The sequence below is a fragment of the Beta vulgaris genome, chromosome 4 (assembly GCF_026745355.1).
Source record: "Beta vulgaris subsp. vulgaris cultivar EL10 chromosome 4, EL10.2, whole genome shotgun sequence".
In the NCBI taxonomy this organism is placed as follows: domain Eukaryota; kingdom Viridiplantae; phylum Streptophyta; class Magnoliopsida; order Caryophyllales; family Amaranthaceae; genus Beta; species Beta vulgaris.
In genome coordinates, this window is record NC_079205.1 from 17,948,049 (window position 1) to 17,968,404 (window position 20,356).

The 20,356-nt window shown below is 35.7% G+C and overlaps 1 protein-coding gene across 3 annotated transcripts; it reads left to right on the top strand.

The window, feature by feature from the left end:
* The first annotated feature begins 29 nt into the window (after nucleotides 1-29).
* LOC104891323 (uncharacterized) lies at nucleotides 30-19,891 on the top strand. 3 transcript variants are annotated; one of them, XM_057394221.1, is made up of 19 exons: nucleotides 45-273; nucleotides 1,060-1,135; nucleotides 1,224-1,366; nucleotides 2,357-2,443; nucleotides 4,105-4,188; nucleotides 5,926-6,133; nucleotides 7,004-7,089; nucleotides 7,300-7,531; nucleotides 7,626-7,749; nucleotides 10,383-10,525; nucleotides 11,470-11,578; nucleotides 13,297-13,339; nucleotides 13,490-13,655; nucleotides 14,529-14,599; nucleotides 14,752-14,845; nucleotides 17,730-17,942; nucleotides 18,277-18,483; nucleotides 19,023-19,346; nucleotides 19,454-19,891. In XM_057394221.1, the coding sequence occupies exons 1-19, from the start codon at nucleotides 245-247 to the stop codon at nucleotides 19,577-19,579; spliced, it is 2,565 nt and encodes an 854-aa protein (XP_057250204.1). In that variant the 5' UTR covers nucleotides 45-244; the 3' UTR covers nucleotides 19,580-19,891. The 3 variants fall into 3 exon arrangements, with proteins under 3 accessions (XP_057250205.1, XP_057250204.1, XP_057250203.1); XM_057394220.1 differs by having other exon boundaries at nucleotides 52-273; nucleotides 18,274-18,483; XM_057394222.1 differs by lacking the exon at nucleotides 19,023-19,346 and having other exon boundaries at nucleotides 30-273; nucleotides 18,274-18,483.
* Nucleotides 19,892-20,356: the final 465 nt, after the last annotated feature.

Consider the following 20,356-nt stretch of genomic DNA (forward strand, 5'->3'; position numbering starts at 1 on the left):
TTAATTACTCGTAAACCGCCAATTGAACACTTAACTTCACTTGCATTGCTTTTGTTTTTGTAATCTATGTTTTTTTTGTGGGTTTTATGTGTTATATCTGTGTTTTTTTTTTTTTTGTTTTTGAAAATTTTGTCTTTAATTTTTATGTATTGGGTTGCAGAAATATTTTGGGTTTTCTACATTTCGGCCATATCAAAAGGAAGTGATCAAGAAAATTTTGGAGGGAAGAGATTGCTTGGTTGTCATGGCTACTGGTAGTGGCAAGTCCCTTTGGTGAGCCCACTAGTTTTTTGTTCAATCTTTTTTACTGTGTAAGTTAACCTACTCTTCTTAAGAAGAGGATTAGCTTAGATTACTTGCGGCCCGTTTGGTATTACTGTCAGTTTTCAATTTTTGGCTTTAAGATTTTGGAAGTCATATCATATAAATTGTATAATGTACTTAGATTAGTCATACTTATACTGATCATCTTAATTTTGAAAACTTGACAATAGAAAGCTGGTTATATATTTGTTTTTTTAGTTTTCTTAGGCACAGGATACTTGAAAACAAAAACGATGATGAACAAACTCTTGATTGTTAACTTGTTATTGAAGATTTTAGATCGAAACTAGGTTGCATGTCCCGAAAAAAAGCCGGACTCTGGTTGAAAAATGCAATTCTGAACTCTTTGTTGATTCCCTACCCATGCTTCTTCGTTTAAATTAACATGTGCATGGGTATTATGCTGTTGTGACATATATTCTAATGCTTCAATTGTTTTGCATGTTGTATTGGTTACTAGCTTCCCTCTCCCTCTCCCTCTCCCATAGTACATTGTAAGATCGGATATAGGACTTCGTTTGACACATTTTCTCCATATTGTAGCTACTGAATTTGATGCTGCATTGGTGATTGTTCAGTTGTTTGTGTGCTGTGGTCGTAGCAGGAAATTTAAATAGTATTTGCATTCCATGGTTTATTTGAAAGCAAACGTCAATATATGTGACTCTGTATGCCTTGTTTGCGTTTTTGGTTCTTTCAAGTACTATTTAATTTTTTGCTTGAATCACAATACAGCTATCAAGTTCCCCCCTTGATTGCCGGGAGTACAGGCATTGTGGTCAGCCCTCTTTTATCTTTGATGCAAGATCAGGTGATCTTCTTGATGATTACATGTCTTCCTCGTTGGCTATTACTATGGGGGGCAGCTCGTTGATAAGTTGTTGACCAATGACTGATAGGTAATGGCTTTAAAACAACGTGGCATCCAAGCAGAGTACCTAGGCTCTACTCAAACTGATAAAACCGTGCAAAGCAAAGCTGAGTCTGGCTTCTATAGTTTGCTGTTCATGACTCCAGAGAAAGCATGTGCGATCGCAAACAGGTGCCTTTTGCATCACATATGGCATTTCATAATTTTATGTGTGTATTATGCGATTTCCAAATGAGGGAATGGTATTTGCTGGATGTCATGACATTTTTCCTACTCATATCACCTCAAATATGAAATACCTGTGTTAGATATGCAAGACTCTGACATGGGTATGGAGTCTTGACACTTCATTTTAGACAAAAAGAAGGAAAGTATACATCTAATAGCCAAGTGTACATCTTACACTTGGACAACTCCTGTTTGATCCAAGTACTTGAGTTTGAGTAACATGAATTTTTTTTGTTGTTTCTATGACAATTTGGTTCTTTATACTCGTATCTTATATTGAAATTTTGATTATTGTGCATAATTTTTTTGCTGATCATACCCACACAATTGTCTTAGCATTTACTGACAGTAAATATAGTGCTTGTCTGGTGATTTTTAAAAGATATTAGATTGTATTTGTGCTTTGCTTATATTCTTAACAGGCAAGAGGTTTTTTTTTGAGATATCACAGTCTTTTCTCAGGTAATTTACAAGATTCTCTTTTGTTTTCTAGTTTTTTAAAACTACATTATTAACCTCGTATATGGTCCATTGCATGTATCGGCCTATCGGGCTTGTTATTTCCAATATCATTTGAACTTTTATCACTTGTTTGTCTATTGATGCTACTATCAATTTTCTTGCTTTATACCCTTTCTATCATGTGTTTTGTATTCTTTTCTGTTCTCTGTCTTTCTTTCTTCCCCTACTGTCATATTACTCATCTTCATTCTGGACATAAGCTACTATCTTTTAATTCTATTCAAGGTGCATTATTTATAGAGAAAGGGAGACTTCTCCTTGTTCTTTATTATGACTTATATTATGACTTATATTATGACTTACATGAACAAGCTCAAATATTTGACCAATCCATTTATCTTCCTGCTTGTGAAAACTGAATAAATGGTGCTTGTCTGAGTCTAAATCTATGTTATTGTCTCATCTTTGCAGCTTTTGGTTAAAACTGCTCAAGTCTGGAATCTGTCTTTTTGCGGTTGATGAAGCACATTGCATATCAGAATGGGGTCATGATTTCAGGTTCAAGGGTCATGAAATATTCAATTCACCTTAGCTTTCTCGCCTTTTTCACTTAAAACTTCTAATTTCTTGTTTGCATATATGCTATGGTCACTCCTATTACAGTTTGGTGTGTGTGCCATTTACTTGGCTTTTTGTTGGTTGTTTTCCAATATGGTAAGCTTCAGGTTACTGGCCATTAAAAATAGGTGCACGAGTATGGCGTACACAAAAACTATATTTAATTAGAAGAATTTGGCTTAAGCTATTTTTTTTTACTCTGTTTGATCTGTACTTGAAGATAATAACTAATTAGTGATTGGTCTTATGCAAGCTAGTGGCCAAAAGAGAGTGAATGATAATTATTTGTATACTTATCAATTATGTTAGATCATAAGTGATTGACTTGTTTGAATAAGATAAATCGAATAACAACAAAATTACAAAGCAAGAGAGGTTATATAATATTTTGGGAGACTAGTTGGGATCCTTACACACCAAATGTTTCGCTGAAATGCCATGTTCTCCTTGCACTAATCCTCCCATCTCATCCTCCTGGAAAATATAGTATTGATAAATCCTTAGAAAGGCTAAGATAAGCTGTGGTGGTCAATAAGTATTGATCAGTTCACGAAAATTCTCTTACACACTCAGGTCTTCTATCTTAAGCCTCATGTGAGTCTAGGTACTTCTTGCAATATTCTTGTCAGACAAGTAGAATAAATGATTGCTCTTATATTTTTATTGCTTTTTTGTTTTGTTTTGTGTTTGTCCATGATGATCAAAAGTGATGTGATTTACAGAAGAATATATTTGTTCTGAATACATGTTGCTCATTGAACTGTTTGTAGGATCATTGAGACTTTCATGTTGAGGGGAAGATACTTTTCCTAGAAATTAGTTTTCCGATTTTCCTTAGTTTAATCTGCGGAGGAGGGAAAAGAAAAAGTTTCTTTTTTTAGGGGGGGAAATAATTTCTTTACTTGGAAAAAGGTATCCTCACATTTTTACTGAATGGCTTACATTATTTTCTTCCTTCCCCTCCATACCCTCGCACGGTCGCACCCTTTTCTCTCTAATACTTCTTAGCAAGTAAACAAGCATATTAAAATGAAGTTACAAGTTGATTTCTTGATTGAATATCATTTTGTAATAACGAAACCAACAGGCCTAAATTGTTGAGGAACAGGGGGTATTCATCTTTATATGGTGAATTGGTGATGCATAATTACACTGGTAGACTAGCAAATCATGAGGTTCTTGTTCAGAGAGGTTGGTCTTGAGCGGGGGAAGGTGCTTAGGGTAGCCAATGTGCTTAGGGTAGCCAATGATATCTTGAGCTTTAAATGGGTTGCAATTGAGGGTCTGATTTACTTTGGGCTATTGAGAAGTCAATCTTTAATCCTTTGCTTCTTGGGTTAGATGATTGTGGTAGTTTGGCCATAGCAGTCCGCCATAGGTTGGCTGCCTGTGCAAGAAGACAATTGTAATATTAACATAAATCCCGGCCAAGAGTTCGTGAACCTCATACCATTAGATTTAATATTGGTTAACAAATACCTTGATTCAACATATTTGTCGTCGTCTATATCTGATTTTTGTTGAGCATAGCATTCTCCTTGATCCACACTATCTGACAAGTTATGTTTTTCACTTGACTTGACTTCTCCAACTCTTACCAGGTTGGAGTACAAACAACTGGACAAGTTGCGTCCTATTCTCTCAGATGTTCCATTTGTGAGCTTGACTGCAACTGCTACAGAAAAGTAAGATAATGCTTTATATTTGAAAATATTATATTACAAGATGCTGCCTCTGTCTCCAAAAGCCAAAGGGTTGTCACTTGTCCGTCCTGGGTCTATAAAGCTTCTAAATGAAGTTAGTACATAACTTGTCTCATCTATTCAAGTGCAAAAGGAATCAAGAGGCTTTGTCTGTGATTCTTCTAGTAATTTGAAATAATTTTGGAGATCTTCAGCAGAATTTGATAGCACGCTTTTTGGGACAAAGGGAATACTTTATATCTCTTTGGCTCCCGTACTTGTTGTAAGAGCTTGATTGCGGATGTATTAAGAGAATTGAAAGAGACGTAGTAAATAGAGTTTATGTTGTGTTTGCTTGACCCTTTTGTATTTGTCTTTAGGATTAAGATCTGGTCTTTGACTTACATGCTCAATATTTTCTGTATCTGTGATCTTTCCCTGTCTAAGCCTAGCACCACTTCCTCTGTTCCTAAAAAAATCAATCTGTCTGACCTTTTCTGGAACTCTACTGCTTGCCAGATGATAGCCACAGATGGTGTTCTTGTTGCTGCAGCATAAGTGCAGTGTCTCTGAAAGCATCAAACTTGCACATGTTCTGCTATCGATACTTTCTTACTAACTTCGTCAAGAAATTTTTATTGTTCACTGATGTTCCGTTTCTTGGCGGTTATTGTAATGATCTCATATGTAATTTTGTGAAGGATGTCCCTTCTGAATGTGCATGGTAATGCTTGTCCATCTCCTCATACATCTTTTTCTTCACAAATTTTCATTGCCATTTATTATTACTTAAGAAGTATTGATTGGTAATGAAATTTATGAAGAAAATGTCCTATGGAATGCGACACTTGCAAATAAAAATAAAGTAGTGAAGGCTGTGAAATATGCTGTGTAACAGAGAGCTTCTAGTGTTTGTGGAAAAAAAATCAGTGTAGTTGATCAAGAATGGCTGCAACAATTGTAATTGGTTTAAATCTCTCTTGCTAGGTTGTAAGTGTTTACTGTCGCATATAGCATAGTTGTAATTGACAGGGGGGGGGGGGGAAGGGGGGTCCTTCCTAGAAGGGTTGTTCTTTCTCACATACCTTGAGTGGTTTTTTGAGCTATCCAATTTTCACTTGCTTACCAAAAAATGGAAATTTATGAAGAAAACATGTTTGTGGATGAAGTTTCATGACCATGGGCATTGACATGATTATGGAACTTCATTTACAAAACTACATATAAGTTCATTACCAGTAGAATCATTTATTACGGCCTGCCGAACGGACTGTAAGTACTTTGGGAATTTCTTGTATATCCACATGAATGCTTAATATTGCAATCCTGATTATGTACTAAACATGCATTACATTTTTCTTTTTACTTAAATTAAAGGTCATATTGTGCTTCATGTACCTTGAAATTTCGCTTGTCATCCTAGTTTTTTTACGAAGTATCCTGTAATATTTGATGATAAGTCTTTTCTATTTGGTATATATTGTGGTTCTAGGGTTCGATTTGACATAATCAATTCATTCAAATGAAGGATCATTCCAGTTAATCCTATCCCATGAAGGCTTAAAATAACGATCGAGATTTTCTTCATTTACCAAACGTGCATGATTTTTCTTTTTACTTAAACTGAAGATCATATTGAGCTTTATGTACTATAATTTTTACGTTTGGTCCTAGGTTTTTATGAAGTAAAATTCTGTTAACAAGTCTTTTTCTAATGATTTTTATGTCATCTGGCTCCAGGGTTCGATTAGACATAATTAGATCGTTGAAGATAAAGGATCCTTATGTTGCTGTAGGCTCATTTGATCGTACAAATCTCTTCTATGGTGTGAAATCTTTTAACCGAGGCTATTCCTTCCTTGATGAGTTTATACAAGAAGTTTCAAAATCCGTGGCTAGTGCTGGATCAACCATCATTTACTGCCTCACGATTAAGGATGTTGAGCAGGTATATCCGATCTAACAAGGTGGAGTAGCATGATATATCTTGCAATTACAGATACCTGGTCATTGAATAGACTTGTCAATTTTTTTTAAGGTAAAAGATCAATTAATACAAACTGAAGACAAAACACCAGGCTAGTCTCTTGAATATATAGCTAGTAGCCACCTAAGTTGTTTGAATGGCATTAGTGCTGTTTGGATTGGGTTGGTATCCAGGGATACATGCTCTAAAACGAAATGTAGAGGTATATCTGATCTAACAAGATGGAGTAGCATAATCAATCTTGCAATTACTGAATACCTGTTCATTGAAGGGACTTGCCAATTTTTAAAAAGGTAAAAGATCAATTAATACAAACTGAAGAAAAAACACCAGGCTAGGCTCTTGAATCTATAGCCACTTCAGTTTTTTTTTGATGGCATTAGTGCCCGCTTGGGTTGGGTTGGTATCCAGGGATACATGCTCTAAAACGAAATGTGGAGGTGGCAGCATTCTGGTAAATGCAAATTACTTCCTGTCTTGAGATGATCAATACCATTTGGGAGTGAGAAAATTGAGACTTCATTGTTTCCTTCCCATCTAAACCTTCATATGCTCAATTTAACTTAATGTTGTAACCTCACATCTCTTTGAAGAAGAAGTGAAGAACTGGAAAATGCTTTTCCAGCAAGCATGTCTGATTTTTCTATGAGAAAATGGGCTTCTTGTACAAACATGACTTTTAATGAATAACGGGGACCAAAGACCTAAACGTATGTAAGGGTAATGAAGATAGAAAAAGAATAATTTGATTTGAAGAAGTAGATGTGCTTCAAGTTCTTTACTTATTCCTTCTATGTCTGTATGTAATTGGCTTGTGCTCCTTTTTTTCAGATACATGAGTGGCTAGGAAAAGTTGGAATTAAGGCTGGAATCTATCATGGTCAAATGGGTAATAGGGCTCGGGAGGAGGCACATAGGTATCTACCTAGACTGTGTTTCATGTTGGTGCATTTTAATAATTTTAAAGCTTCAGTGTTGAACTGTTCATATTCATGTGTTAATTCGTCTTCTTATTTTCTTTCCACTTTTACAATATGATAGTTAATGGATAAAATTGAACTTTTTGTTTGTTGACATATATACTAGATGTCGGAAGAATGACTTACCCATTTCATTGGTTATTTCAGATCATTTATTAGAGATGAATTAAATGTCATGGTCGCCACTATTGCTTTTGGCATGGGAATTGATAAGCCAAACATACGGCAAGTGATACATTATGGCTGCCCAAAGAGTTTAGAGACATATTACCAGGAGAGTGGGCGCTGTGGGAGAGATGGTATAGCATCTACCTGCTGGCTATATTACACGAGAAGTGACTTCGCAAAATCTGACTTTTATTGCAGTGGATTGCAAACAGTATGTACCCAACTTCCTTTTGTCTGCTTAAGTTTCAAACTTTTTTTTCTTCTGAACTTGCTGTCAGTGTATTCCTTTGGGCTACATTTTGTAGGAAATTCAACGAAAAGCTGTTCTTGACTCAATGATGGAAGCACATAAGTATTGCATGCTGAGAACTTGTAGAAGGAAGTTCTTACTGGAGCACTTTGGTGAGAGGGTTCCAGCAGAAAATTGTGGTATGTTACTGACTCAGCCTTATTGACATTATTAGAATAATGCCCTACTCATGAACATTTAATTCGGTAAACTAAGTATTGACAAGACTATAAATGATCAATGTCTGCAGTTCTGCACAGCTTTTTATTTCTATTAATCACCGTTATAATCTTTCTGATAGAAGTTGCAAGTTCAATCATTTTAAGAGAGAGAGATCTTGAATAGCTTTACTTGTTTAGATCTGCTTCTAAGGTTCTGTGATCTGAGAATGGTCTTTGGTTGTGGTACTTCTCCTCACTCCTTACAATATTTTTCTTGTTTCAAAGAACTAGGCTATTGAATATAGTTGCTGTCTTGATTCTTAGGTGGTTTTTCTTTTTCAAGAATGCTAAGTCTGCTTCCTAGGTATTATATGCTTCAGATTCTTCTTTGATCTTCAACTTAGGTTCTTGTGCATCATTTGGATTTTCATCTAAATTGACTAGCATTATTGTTGTGTCTGTGCACAATACCAGGAAGTCAGGAATACTTCAATCTTCAGTGAGAGGCCATCTTCACTATTAGCTTTTCCAGCAAACTATCAGTTTTGCTGTCTGGTCAATCACTTTCTAATAATGAATGATCATCACATGTAATCTTAGTGTTTCTGGCGTGGGTTGGGTTTAAGCTATGTACAGCTAAAGATGCTCTTGTGCCATGGTAAAGAGATGGATGAAGAAAGGTTGGATCTTGGAACTTTTTTTTTTTTGAAGGAATGAAACCACGGGATCTATCGAATGATTATTCTCAAGTTTGTGGATAAAACATTTTATGTAGCTTGTTGGCATCATATCTTTGGCTCTGGAGTCTAGCCTCCTTTGTAGATGGGTACCAGACCTTGACGTCCTTTAATTTTTATGAAAAAAAGGATTGATAATTCAGAACATGAATGAAGAAAGTGTGATCCACCTAAATCATTTGTACCTTGATGCATGGGACGCGTGCTTTGCTTTTATTCTGTTAATGCATTTGAGACAAAACAATCAGTTTTTTAAGAGAAATTTGTTAAAAACTACTCCCTCCGTCCCATAATATAGTGCTTGTTTTTCTCTTTTGAGGTCAAACTTTAAAATATTTGACCAAATATACTCATTAATATATGCAAAAAAAACGTACCCATGTAGGATATTGTTAGGTTCGCTTCAATGTGTACTTACATAATATTAACTTTTTATTCTTGTATTAAAGATATTAAAGGTTCAAAAGTATATCTTGAAGACTGTGTAAAAAGCAAACAAGCACTATATTATGGGACGGAGGGAGTACTTTTTAAATGTTACTCCCTTCTGGTCTTTATTAGTTTACCCGTTTCTTTTGCACAGAGTTTTAGGAGAAACAATGTTGTGGGACATAGAAAGAAAGAGAAACTATTATTTTATATTAAAGTTGAATGTACGTATGATGGAAAGTTAGTGGTCTCATTCCAAAAATAGAAACAAAAGAAATGAGTAAACTAATAAGAGACATCCCAAAAAGGAATACGGGTGAACTAATAAAGACCGGAGGGAGTAGTTTTTATGAGAGACCTTACAAAAAAAACTTGGCATGAAACCACCTTTCATGAACATTTTTGTGCGAGATGAAACTTTTATTAGAAACCGACCCTTTACTTCCATGTTTAGGCATTAACTCACAGGCACACATCACATGACCCACTTAACCCCCAATTCAGTTCTTTTCCTCTTTTTTTTCTCCCTAATATCATTCTCTCTCCTCTCTTTTGCATCTCTAAATCTCTCCGTCACGAAAAATCTGGGGGAAGATGAAAGAAATTGGGGGATTAAATGAGTCACATGAGGTACGCGTGTAAGTCAACGCCTGAAAGTGGAAGTCAATGGCCGAAATCTGACGACAAGGTATTCGCAAAAGAAAATTTTTATTTAAGGTGGTTTCTTACAAAAGCTGACAATCAATAAGTGTTTTCTGACGAATTTTCCATTTTTTTTGCTAGACAAATATCCAACGTAAAGTACTTACGGCCCATTTGGTAGTTGGTTACAAAAAGTGGTAATGGGAATGAATTTGTGTGTAAATTTGTGAAAAATATCATTCTCCATTCCCATGGTAATGCTAATTTATCCTAAAGTGTTCACTTTCCTTTTTGAATTTTCATTTCCATCCAATACCACCTTGTAGGTGATAATGAGTGTTAATGAAAATTGCTTTCCTGGAGACAAAAACACAAGTTTAGGGGTGAGATTGCTTGTCCATGAAGAAAAAATGCCTCCCCATGGAGATTTTAATGGTGCTTCCCTAATAAAATTAAACTTAAAATTCATTTCCATTACCGCAATTTATTAACGACTACCAAACGGGTCGTTAGTGTCATGCCACAGTAAGATATGTTTGAAACCTTTTTAGTTATGTTAACAAAAATGAAAACCAGAGGTGCTCTGTGCTTTCCTGATTGGATAAATGTTAGTAACTAATATGCTATTTAAAGTATCTTGTTTCTGGCTGCAAATTGATTTCCTTTGCTTATACCATCTATTTTATGGGACTCATGTTGCAGTGGGAAAATTATTTTTTTACGAGATTGTTTTAAATCTTACCTGATTCTAAACCGAGTTTTTGCTCTTTAAGTATGTTTCTATAATTTTGCAATATCCTGCAGGAAATTGTGACAATTGCACTACTACACGGAGTGAGTGCGAGCGAGACATGTCTAAAGAGGCATATCTTCTGATGGCTTGTATTCATTCATGTAGGGGTAACTGGGGTCTCAATTTGCCTATACATGTTCTTCGGGGATCTCGGGTAAGCTTTCTCAAAAACATATTCTCAACAAATGAACAAATTGTTGTTCACTTTTATGTTGAGACGATAAAACTTATTGATGATGAAAGAAACTTGGAACCTGGCTGCATAGTTCTCTTGTATATCAGCAGTACAATCCCTTGGTAAATTTATTTTCGAGTTGTCTAAGAATCACTGCGAGCAGAAAAGTGTATGCTGGAGGCTTTTGGCACCTTCCGAATATATCAGCAACTTCATGGCTACCCACTGACAGCTGGACTTAGTCTGTTGGTTATTTTAGTGTTTCCTAAAAGGCATGGTAGTCACTTTCTTTCATTAACTGATGCAAGTATGCAGCTGTCTCTCACAATGATGGGGGAAGATATTTGTTTGTTAGAATGCATGAAGTGAAGTTCTCATGTTCTCATGTTCACTTTTATGTTGAGACGATAAAACTTATTGATGATGAAAGAAACTTGGAACCTGGCTGCATAGTTCTCTTGTATATCAGCAGTACAATCCCTTGGTAAATTTATTTTCGAGTTGTCTAAGAATCACTGCGAGCAGAAAAGTGTATGCTGGAGGCTTTTGGCACCTTCCGAATATATCAGCAACTTCATGGCTACCCACTGACAGCTGGACTTAGTCTGTTGGTTATTTTAGTGTTTCCTAAAAGGCATGGTAGTCACTTTCTTTCATTAACTGATGCAAGTATGCAGCTGTCTCTCACAATGATGGGGGAAGATATTTGTTTGTTAGAATGCATGAAGTGAAGTTCTCATGTTCTCATGTTGGCAAGACCTAACATCAATAGCTAGAAGTGATACAAGAAGAACTTACATACTTAACCTTTTAATGTATTCCTGTATTTCAGAATCTACATCCCTATGTATTCTCATGTTTGTATCTCTTGTTCCTTGAACCCTGACAACTTATTTTTGTTTTCCGTTCTCTTCATATTACAGTCAAAAAAAATAGTTGATGCTCAGTTTGACGGATTACCATTGCATGGCCTTGGGAAGTCTTACTCTTCAAATTGGTGGAAGTCACTAGGTTCCCTATTGATTGCTCATGGTAACTTGTTCAAAATTTTATTCTGCATCTTAACTCAATTATGTTCACAGCTATTACAATATTTAATCAAGTCATGTTATATTGAATAATGTCTTTTACTACCTCCGTATCTTTTATTTTAGTAATGCTTCTGTGAGTTAATTATTGTGTCTATTTATTGCTTCTGTATAAGATTATGTCTTTTCTAGATGTTCTTCGCTTTCCTTATAACATCTACGGCTTTTCTCTTCCTCCTTGTGATCTACGCATGTATCGAAGACACATAAATGTTATCAAATCTATGCTTGTCTATAAAATGTCATCAAATATACGAGTTGCGTATGGGATAAATCCTTTTTCATCTTTCTCCAAACTGTTGATGACAAACAGTGATTAATGTCTTGTCTTTTGTTATGTAAAAATTGTTGTCAGAACAGACATATTGTCTCTTTCCATTTAAACAAGAATATGTTTATTTGCTAGACATTTTGTGTGTCTCAGCCTCAAACATATTTTAGATGCAGATTTACAAAGCATTTTAGTCAAAAGAAAATGTTTCCTGATAATTAAACATAATATCTAGTGTTGTATTGGCTATTTTTTTCACATAAGAAGAATATCGTATTAATAAAGGAACAACTGTGGAGGATACTTAATTCTCTCAGGAAGGCAATTAGAAGTTACTCCAATATTGTGTTTGGAGTTTGGACCGTGGCGGTCTTGTCTCTAAAAACCTCGCGGCGTGAGCTCATTAAATGGCTAAGTAAATACCTCATCCTGACAGATAAGATAGAGGATCAGAAGTGCTCTTTAAATTCTGGTACCTTCTCCTTGTCACAGACCCCACAAAATGTAGCCGTGAAAGTGCAATGTGATGATACAGTTTTCTCCTTATTTCTTCCCAGGCCTGCATGGCCAACCTATAGGGTTCCATGATCCCTGTTTTACGAACCTAGTATACACATCCAACCGCATAGTGTTATTGCATTTGGCATATTATAAAACCTTCTCCCCATCTCTTGCTCTTCTTTCTTGTTTAGTTTTTTCTTTTTTTAGGGGGAGGGTGGGGTGGGAGGGTGGGGTTTGGGGGGGGGGGGGGAGATTCAATGAGTAATAGATTTTCTTAGTAGTTTGAATGTTGCATGAAAGTGGTTCTTTCTCTGTGCTTTATGCCGCAACCTATTGCTTTAATCTGTGTTTTAAGTTCCAGTTTAATTTTTCGTACTTATTCCTATCTCTAATTTGAATTTCTTTGTTTATGTACTGCACATCCTTTTTATTCACAAAACTGGCTCGTCTCTATTATTTTTATGCTTCCTCAAGCTTGAATTTTGTTGTTGTAGCTTCCAATGAATCGTTGCCATGAATATATTGTATGTTTGTGTGTTGTGTTCAAACATCATTATACCATACTTTGCAACTGGTTAAACTGCTATGATATGCAAATATCCAGATCTAAGTACCATTTTCCACTTGAAAATTACTGCATGATCTGCAAATGTGTTGAGTCAACCAAGATCTTGATGACAAAAGAATGAACTTTTGGATTTTCTGTCGCTTTGATGTTCGTCTTATTTTTTTTATCTAATGCGGACATGCTGAAACAATGAGTTTTTATTTACCTTACATAATCATGTTTCGTTTCTTATTCTATTAGTTAATAGCTAAGTATCTGCTTCTTGTTGAAGGTCTAATGGTAATTGGAAACTTTTTGAGTAATCTTATGTGATTAAACGCAGGTTATCTGAAGGAGACAGTTAGTGACTTTTACAGATTTGTGAGGTCAGTCAAATTTGTACAAATTAACACAGACAGAGACAGGATCTCGTTTTCCTTTGTATTACGCAGGACGTCTTCACCCTTGAGTTTCTAGGCCTTATCTTCTGTTAACTCATTGAATATGTTTCATGTGTCATGGAATCTGATTGTCAGTGTGAGCACCAAAGGAGCGCAATACCTCGATTCTGCAGGACCTGATTATCAACCACCTTTGTTTCTGCCTATATTTGACGATATGCAGGAGGAAGATGGAGGTGCACCAGGTGAAGTTGAAGGCTTAAAAACTTTGACCTCCTCTGAATGTGAAGGATTAACAGAGGTTGGTAATATGAGTGTAAAATATTATTTCATGTTACTGGCTGTGTCTAATTAGTAGTATGTCATCACAGTTATGCATGTCATAGGAGTAAATATGCTTACAAATATTTTGGTTGCCATGCAAAAATCATTGAAGCTGTATTCCATAAAAACAGACTTTTGGAAGTTGGAACGCAGCCATATGTGGTTCTAAAAGAGAATCAACTCCATTAACATGGTGACTTCTTCCTTCAGTAAAAGGCCAGATTACTAGACGGGCTACCCTCCAAGTTCGACAATTTGAACCCCTTAATTTTGGGTAAACAAAAAGCTGGATAAAAATACTCGTCCTTTGACTATGATTTAGCATGTAATCCATGGTAATGTTGCTGTGCTCGGAAGATTTACCTGCTTTCAGGGATGGGGCAATTATAATTTTGGCACACCATGTAGTGGCACTCCCAAAATGATACCCTTAAGTAGTTGCCAACTGAAGAAAAGGTGCAGCAAGGAGCATTTGACTCCTGAATCTTATCAAACTAAGCCAGTATGGACACCTAGGAGCGCAGTTCGACATTATGCTGTCTTTCTACTTAGAGAGTGTTTGGTTGGGTGGAAAATGTTTTCCTGGATACATGGCTTTCCCTTTCTTTTTTTTTAGTTTGTAAAAGGTGGAAAACAGTTTTCTAAATGATGGATTCCATCAAAGCTGCCTGATGAGTTTTCTAAACAATTTAGTTTGTAATAATTATTCCACGTTGAAAACACCTTGGATTCCATCGAAGTTGCCTGATGAGTTGTTCTGAAATTTTATATAATTGTATCTCCGTAACTTTTCTGCTTTTTTTTTGGCCCATACTATCTCATAAACTCTTGTGTCAAATCTTGTATTCAGGTTGAGGTTCAACTTTATCACACGCTTTTAGAAGAGAGGGCAAAGCTTGCAAGGGCCACTGGAACTGCTCCGTAGGTTTTATTTGCTTCTATCTTTCCCAGGTTCTGGTTAATGATTGGAGTTTCATCCATACAAGCCAAGGAATTTGGAGACATGTAAAACGTTTAAGTTTCATTGTTTTGAATTATTATAGCCAATCTGATCCCTGATTTCCATTCTGCAGTTATGCTATATGTGGTGATGCTACTATTAAAAAATTTGCATTGGTTAGACCATCTACAAGAGCAAGATTAGCAAACATTGATGGTGTCAACCAGGTATGTCGATTGGAAAGTAACTACTGGTTCTCCGTTGCTAGGAGTTCTTTCAAGTAGGATGGTATTCTTGCTGCTTTTCTTTCATATTCAATCATTTCTGGTGGATAAACTAGTTAGTATTTGCAACGTTATTGTGGTACAACTCTCGTTGAAGTACTGAATAATCATGAGACCATATTCATCTCTTTATCTTTCTTGATGAAATTTGATGGACGTGGAATATAATTTATCTCACCTATTCATGTAGATCCATCAATTGTTCTTAGTAATCCCTTGGATTTTTTTTTTTTAAATTCATACATTGTAATAAATCTAGCATATACTCAAAGTTGTCTTCTATAGTCGAAAAATTAATTACGGACTTGACAATGATACTTCAGTTGAGTGTCACATAATTCGCAATTCGTTTTGGGAAGCTGAATAAATTCGGGGACGGGATTCGCTCTATAGTGGTTTGATTTCAGGGAGGATCCCCTTTATCCACGAATTGCGAATTGCCGAATTCCAAACTGGAACGTTGGAACCAATTCGCAATTCGCAATTTGCATACACCCCTAGTGAATTATGTGACTATGCTTCGGTTGTGATTCTGTAATATGCTTGTTTGGCTGAGTCAACATAACATGTTCAATTCAACTACACAATAGGTTCAACTTTACAACAGCGAATTAGGATTTTAGCTTTTAGAGGAAAGAAAGAGCTGTTGGACCATTTGGGCTTTTTTTTTACAAAATAAATTAAGCCCAATCATAAATATAAGATATAGGGCCTATTTACTATTCGGGTATTTTGGATTTTTGGATCCAATCACCTTCAATCCAATCAATCCGAAAATCCGATTTTTCAATAAAACTCAATCTGAATCAAATCTGAACGTAGTTCGAGTCTTAGGGATAGCTTGTCCTATTATTATATCTGAATAACATTCACCCCTACCCAGAACTCCTTACAACATATCTTGGGAAAGCTTGTCCTATAATTATTATATCAACCTTCATTGCCTTCCACAGAGAATATTATTTGTTCTTTAGTACTTGTAATGTATATTAGCCTCCTGAACATGAATGCTCACGAATTTTTGGAGGGTACAAAGTTGATCACATTAATTTGGTGATTATAATTTATAAGCCTTATAGGCTTGTTCAAAGTAACACTGTTTTTTTTACTAAACCCTAGCAATATTTCTCTAACATTGTTATTGCTACTCCATCTATTCAGAATTTCGGATCCCTCAAAAGTTGGCTGGAGAATTCAAATTTCATTCTCCATCTTCTAAATGGTGAGCATTGGATCTAGTTTTTCCTAAGGCCCTAATCACTTGGGCATCTAGGATCCTAGCCCACAATTTCATTTATACATTCTTGTGCATCTCTCCCTAAAGAATGATGGAAAGTGTAGATAAGATGTAGTTTTCTATTAAAAAAAAAAAAGAACAGGATGCCCCTTTCTTCTGAAGAGCAGCATCTGTAAAACCTTACAAAAGAAAAGACTCAAAAATGTAGATGGCAGGGATTATTCATTATGTACTTCTGTGTGCTATGAGGTTGTTGGGTCTCCTCACAATAAAAGGTTGTTGGGTTAATGATACGCAGATACTATACTATTACCCTTACGAACCGATTATATTCCAATAAGTGTGATAAGAGCATCTATTTTCTGCCATCTAATTGCTATTTACATTATATTGCTGAAACAATATATTTTTGGAGATTATATATTTCTAGAAAATAATAGATTTTGAAATTAAATTTAGTATTGAAGAAAAATGTGGTAATTGTTCCCAAATTTATTTGTATTGAGTATAATGTGGAAGTAAATAGTGTTGATGTACTTGTGGGACCCATTCAAGCTACTAGTGTTGTAGCTTATCATGGGGTAGAATGTAACCCTAGACATGACCTTTTTGGTTGAGCCAAGGGTAAGAAATAGATTCGACTGATTGATCTTTCAGTCAAAGGTAATATGTAGAATCCTCAGTTTGTCTTTTGGTGTAGCTTATCATTTTACTTCCCCTAAGGAACGTTAAGCGAGATATTATTTAGTCATTCTTATTCTGACAGAAGATTTGCACAATGCAATACTCTTGTTATTTTGCTGATGATTCACAGTTTGATCACATTTTAATTGTCTTGGGGATAATGGATAATATGATAAGATCGTATTGCGTTACTATTTCTAAAGACAGGTTTATCATCGAGAAAATCTTACTAGTTCAAACAAAGCTCTTGTTAGCGATGAAGTTGATTTAAAATAAACCAAAATAGGTGATAAGATTTGCTACCATGGGGTTAGGTTTCTATCAAATGGTTAATTGTTTCAAGGCAATGCTAAAAAAGAGTATTTGCCTAGGCGTTATTCCATTTGCGGCCCGTTTGGTAGTCGTTAATGAATTGCGGTAATGAATTTTAAGTGTAATTTTATTAGGGAAGCACCCTTAAAATCTCCATGGGGAGACATTTTTTCTCCATGGACAAGCAATCTCACCCCTAAACTTGTCTTTTTGTCTCCAAGCAATTTTCATTACCACTCATTACCATCTACAAGGTGGTATTGGATGGGAATGAAAATTCAAGAAGGATAGTGGACACTTTAGGATAAATTAGCATCACCATGGGAATGGACAATGATATTTTTCACAAATTACACAAATTCATTCCCATTACCACCATTTATGACCAACTACCAAAAAAGCCGTTAGGGATTTGTTATATCGTACAGGTTAGCTAACTGCCATGTATCTTCTTATGGTAATTGGCTAACAAATCCTAAAAGTTAGTTTCTCTTACATAAGATAATCTTACTGTCTGACAAATGACAACAAGTCTTGTGATCTCCAGCTTTCTTTATCTCTAAAATTGAGGTTTGTGGCTGACTCTTATTGCAGCATCTTGTCACCATACATGGGGATCATTTTCTTCAAGCTATACGGCATCTTTCAAAAGATCTTAATTTGTCTTTGGATGGAGAATTGAGCATACAACATACTTCAGTTAAAAAAGTAAGTTCAGATCAAACCAATCCAAGAAAGCTCACACCAGCAAAATTTGATGCGTGGAGAATGTGGCATGAAGATGGACAGTCCATTGAAAAAATTGCTGTATGCTATCTTCTCCTTATGCTCTTTTCTTCCCTCTGTGCTGCATATCTTATGTCTTGTTGGAGTGTATATTTCCTGTCTTATCCTCCATTCAAATAATTGTTTTTTGTAGGTTGGATTGGTGACCGTGTGTGTATATTATTTAGTTTATACATGTAAGGTACTAAGGTAGGATCTGCTTAGGTATAAGTATTGGACTAGTGGTATCCTACTCTGGTCGTCTGTGTGGGTGTAAGGTTGTAGGTTAGTGATGTAATGGTTGAATTTCCCAAATACGTTTACTATCATTTTTGGTTCTAACTTTACTTCCTTTGTCTTTTTTCAATAACAGAAGTTCCCTGGTAGATCTGCTCCAATTAAGGAAGGAACTGTTCTCAGCTATCTTCTTGAGGCTTTCCAAGAAGGTTTAGCAACTGATTGGCCCAGATTTTGTGCTGAAATTGAACTAACATCTGAGATGTTCACAAGTATATTGGAAGCAGTCACAAAGGTTGGTTCGACAGAAAAATTGAAGCCAATAAAAGACGAGTTGCCTGAAAATGTGAGTTTTATAAAATAAATGCTTGCTCCGTTTCCAAAAGTCTTATTCACTTCTCTTTTCACTAAAACTTAGGAGGCCACATTGTTGGAAGGGATGGAAAAATTTGATACAGGAGAGAGAATAAGTAAGGCATGTGAGAGTAAATGGGAGAATAAGTGGTGGCTTCCATTGCCCAAATTAGATGAAAATAAAGTGAGTAAATCTTTAATGCAAGCACGGGGCAAGACCAATATGTTCATCCTGACACATAAGTAGATAAAATTAGATAGATTAGGATCCTCCCTTTAGAGAAGGGGCTCCAAATATTTACTTGTACCTTTATTTTCACAAAAAGAAAAGAACGCATAGGAAAAAGAAAAAGAAAAAGAAACGTCCCAAAAAGGAATGTGAGTAAATATTTCTTGAATAGAGGGAACTATGCTTGCTTGTGCCTCATTCAATCTGGCAGTGCTGTGCCTTTTATATAATCGAAAACAGCTGACTTCTCTGCATTATTTTAGTTTTACGGATGTTGTACTAAAAGGAGTTATTGATACCAGATAAGCTATTCCCATTTAAAAGCCGCTCTTACTATGGTAAGCTGTGGTATTTCTTCTCCGTCTGAATTCAAGCCACTGGGAAGAGAGAACGAAGTTTCTGAGGCAGCTGAAACATCACCGAACATTTTGGCTTCATGTCATGCAGAAGAATCTTGTAATATTGATTGTAAGTTGCCAGAGAATGGAAAGAACGAAGAATGTGAGGATGACTGTGATATAATTAGCTCAAAGCGTTACAAAGTTGACAAGGGAATTGATTATTGCAACACAATGGAAGACACTCAGAGTTCTATAATAAAATGGCTTAAAAACTATGATAATGGGGTATATCCTCTTTACCAACGCTACCCTCTGGAATAATTGTTTGTTTTTTATTTAAAGGAAATTTTCAAGTATCTTATGTATGCCTTCATCATCTCTGTCTTCTGCAGGTTGCTTTACATGAAATCGTGGAGCATTTCAGAGGTTTGAGTGAAGAATCTATACTCACTTTGCTTGTCGGTCTTGAAGGTGACTTTGTGATTTACCAAAAGAATGGTGTATATAAGATGTTCTAGTGAGGCAGTGCTGTCAACTTAGTGAGAAGCACACATTTTGGATATGTTGGGGAACTTTATAATCTGAGGCATTGCTGAATTTTCAACCTATATCAGTAGGTCTCTGTGTGGTTCTATCAGGAAATCTTCTGGCTTGTCATATTGTAAAAGTGTGTCTATAACGAATTAATCCTTGTAGTAAAGTAGTTACTTATTATGGAAAGATCCCCTAGATTCATGTCTGTGAAACGGTAGACATATTCTTTACTGGTTGATGGAGAAATGCACATTGTGGAAATTGTCATATTACCTCAAATTTTAGTTTTTCTCTCCTTTGCTTGTTTTCAAGCTGGCGGTGGACTTGGATCATGCTAGCTCGCAGACTGACAATGGAGGGACTAAGGCTGGTATGAGCAATCTATTACTAAAGAAAGAATAGAAAGATGTTTAAGGTGGCAATTGGGTTGTCACGACTTGACAGACGTGATCTATGGAATAGTTTGTTCACAAGTTAGTATGATCATTATGGGTCTTGCTAAATTCCACTCTAGAATTTCTAGTTAATGCCCTGTATTTTTGTATTTGTATACATGGGTTGTATTTCCCTCCCTACATCTCTTTCATCAACAATAACTCCGGCAATTATTCCGACTAACTTTCCCATCAAGAACTCTGGGAATTTTTCCGGCTAACTTTCCGACGACAATAACTCCGGCTAATTTTCCGGCCCCATTATTGCATTATTAATATTAATGAAATTTTATAATTCTTTTATTACACAAAATCGGACTATATTGA

Excerpts from the sequence above, each read along its gene's own strand:
- LOC104891323 (XM_057394220.1), top strand. The coding sequence starts at position 245 with ATGGCTACTGGTAGTGGCAAGTCCCTTTG. Across the intron at positions 4,189-5,925 it reads ACTGCAACTGCTACAGAAAA|GGTTCGATTAGACATAATTA; the intron begins GTAAGATAATGC and ends ATCTGGCTCCAG. Across the intron at positions 14,600-14,751 it reads AGGGCCACTGGAACTGCTCC|TTATGCTATATGTGGTGATG; the intron begins GTAGGTTTTATT and ends TCCATTCTGCAG.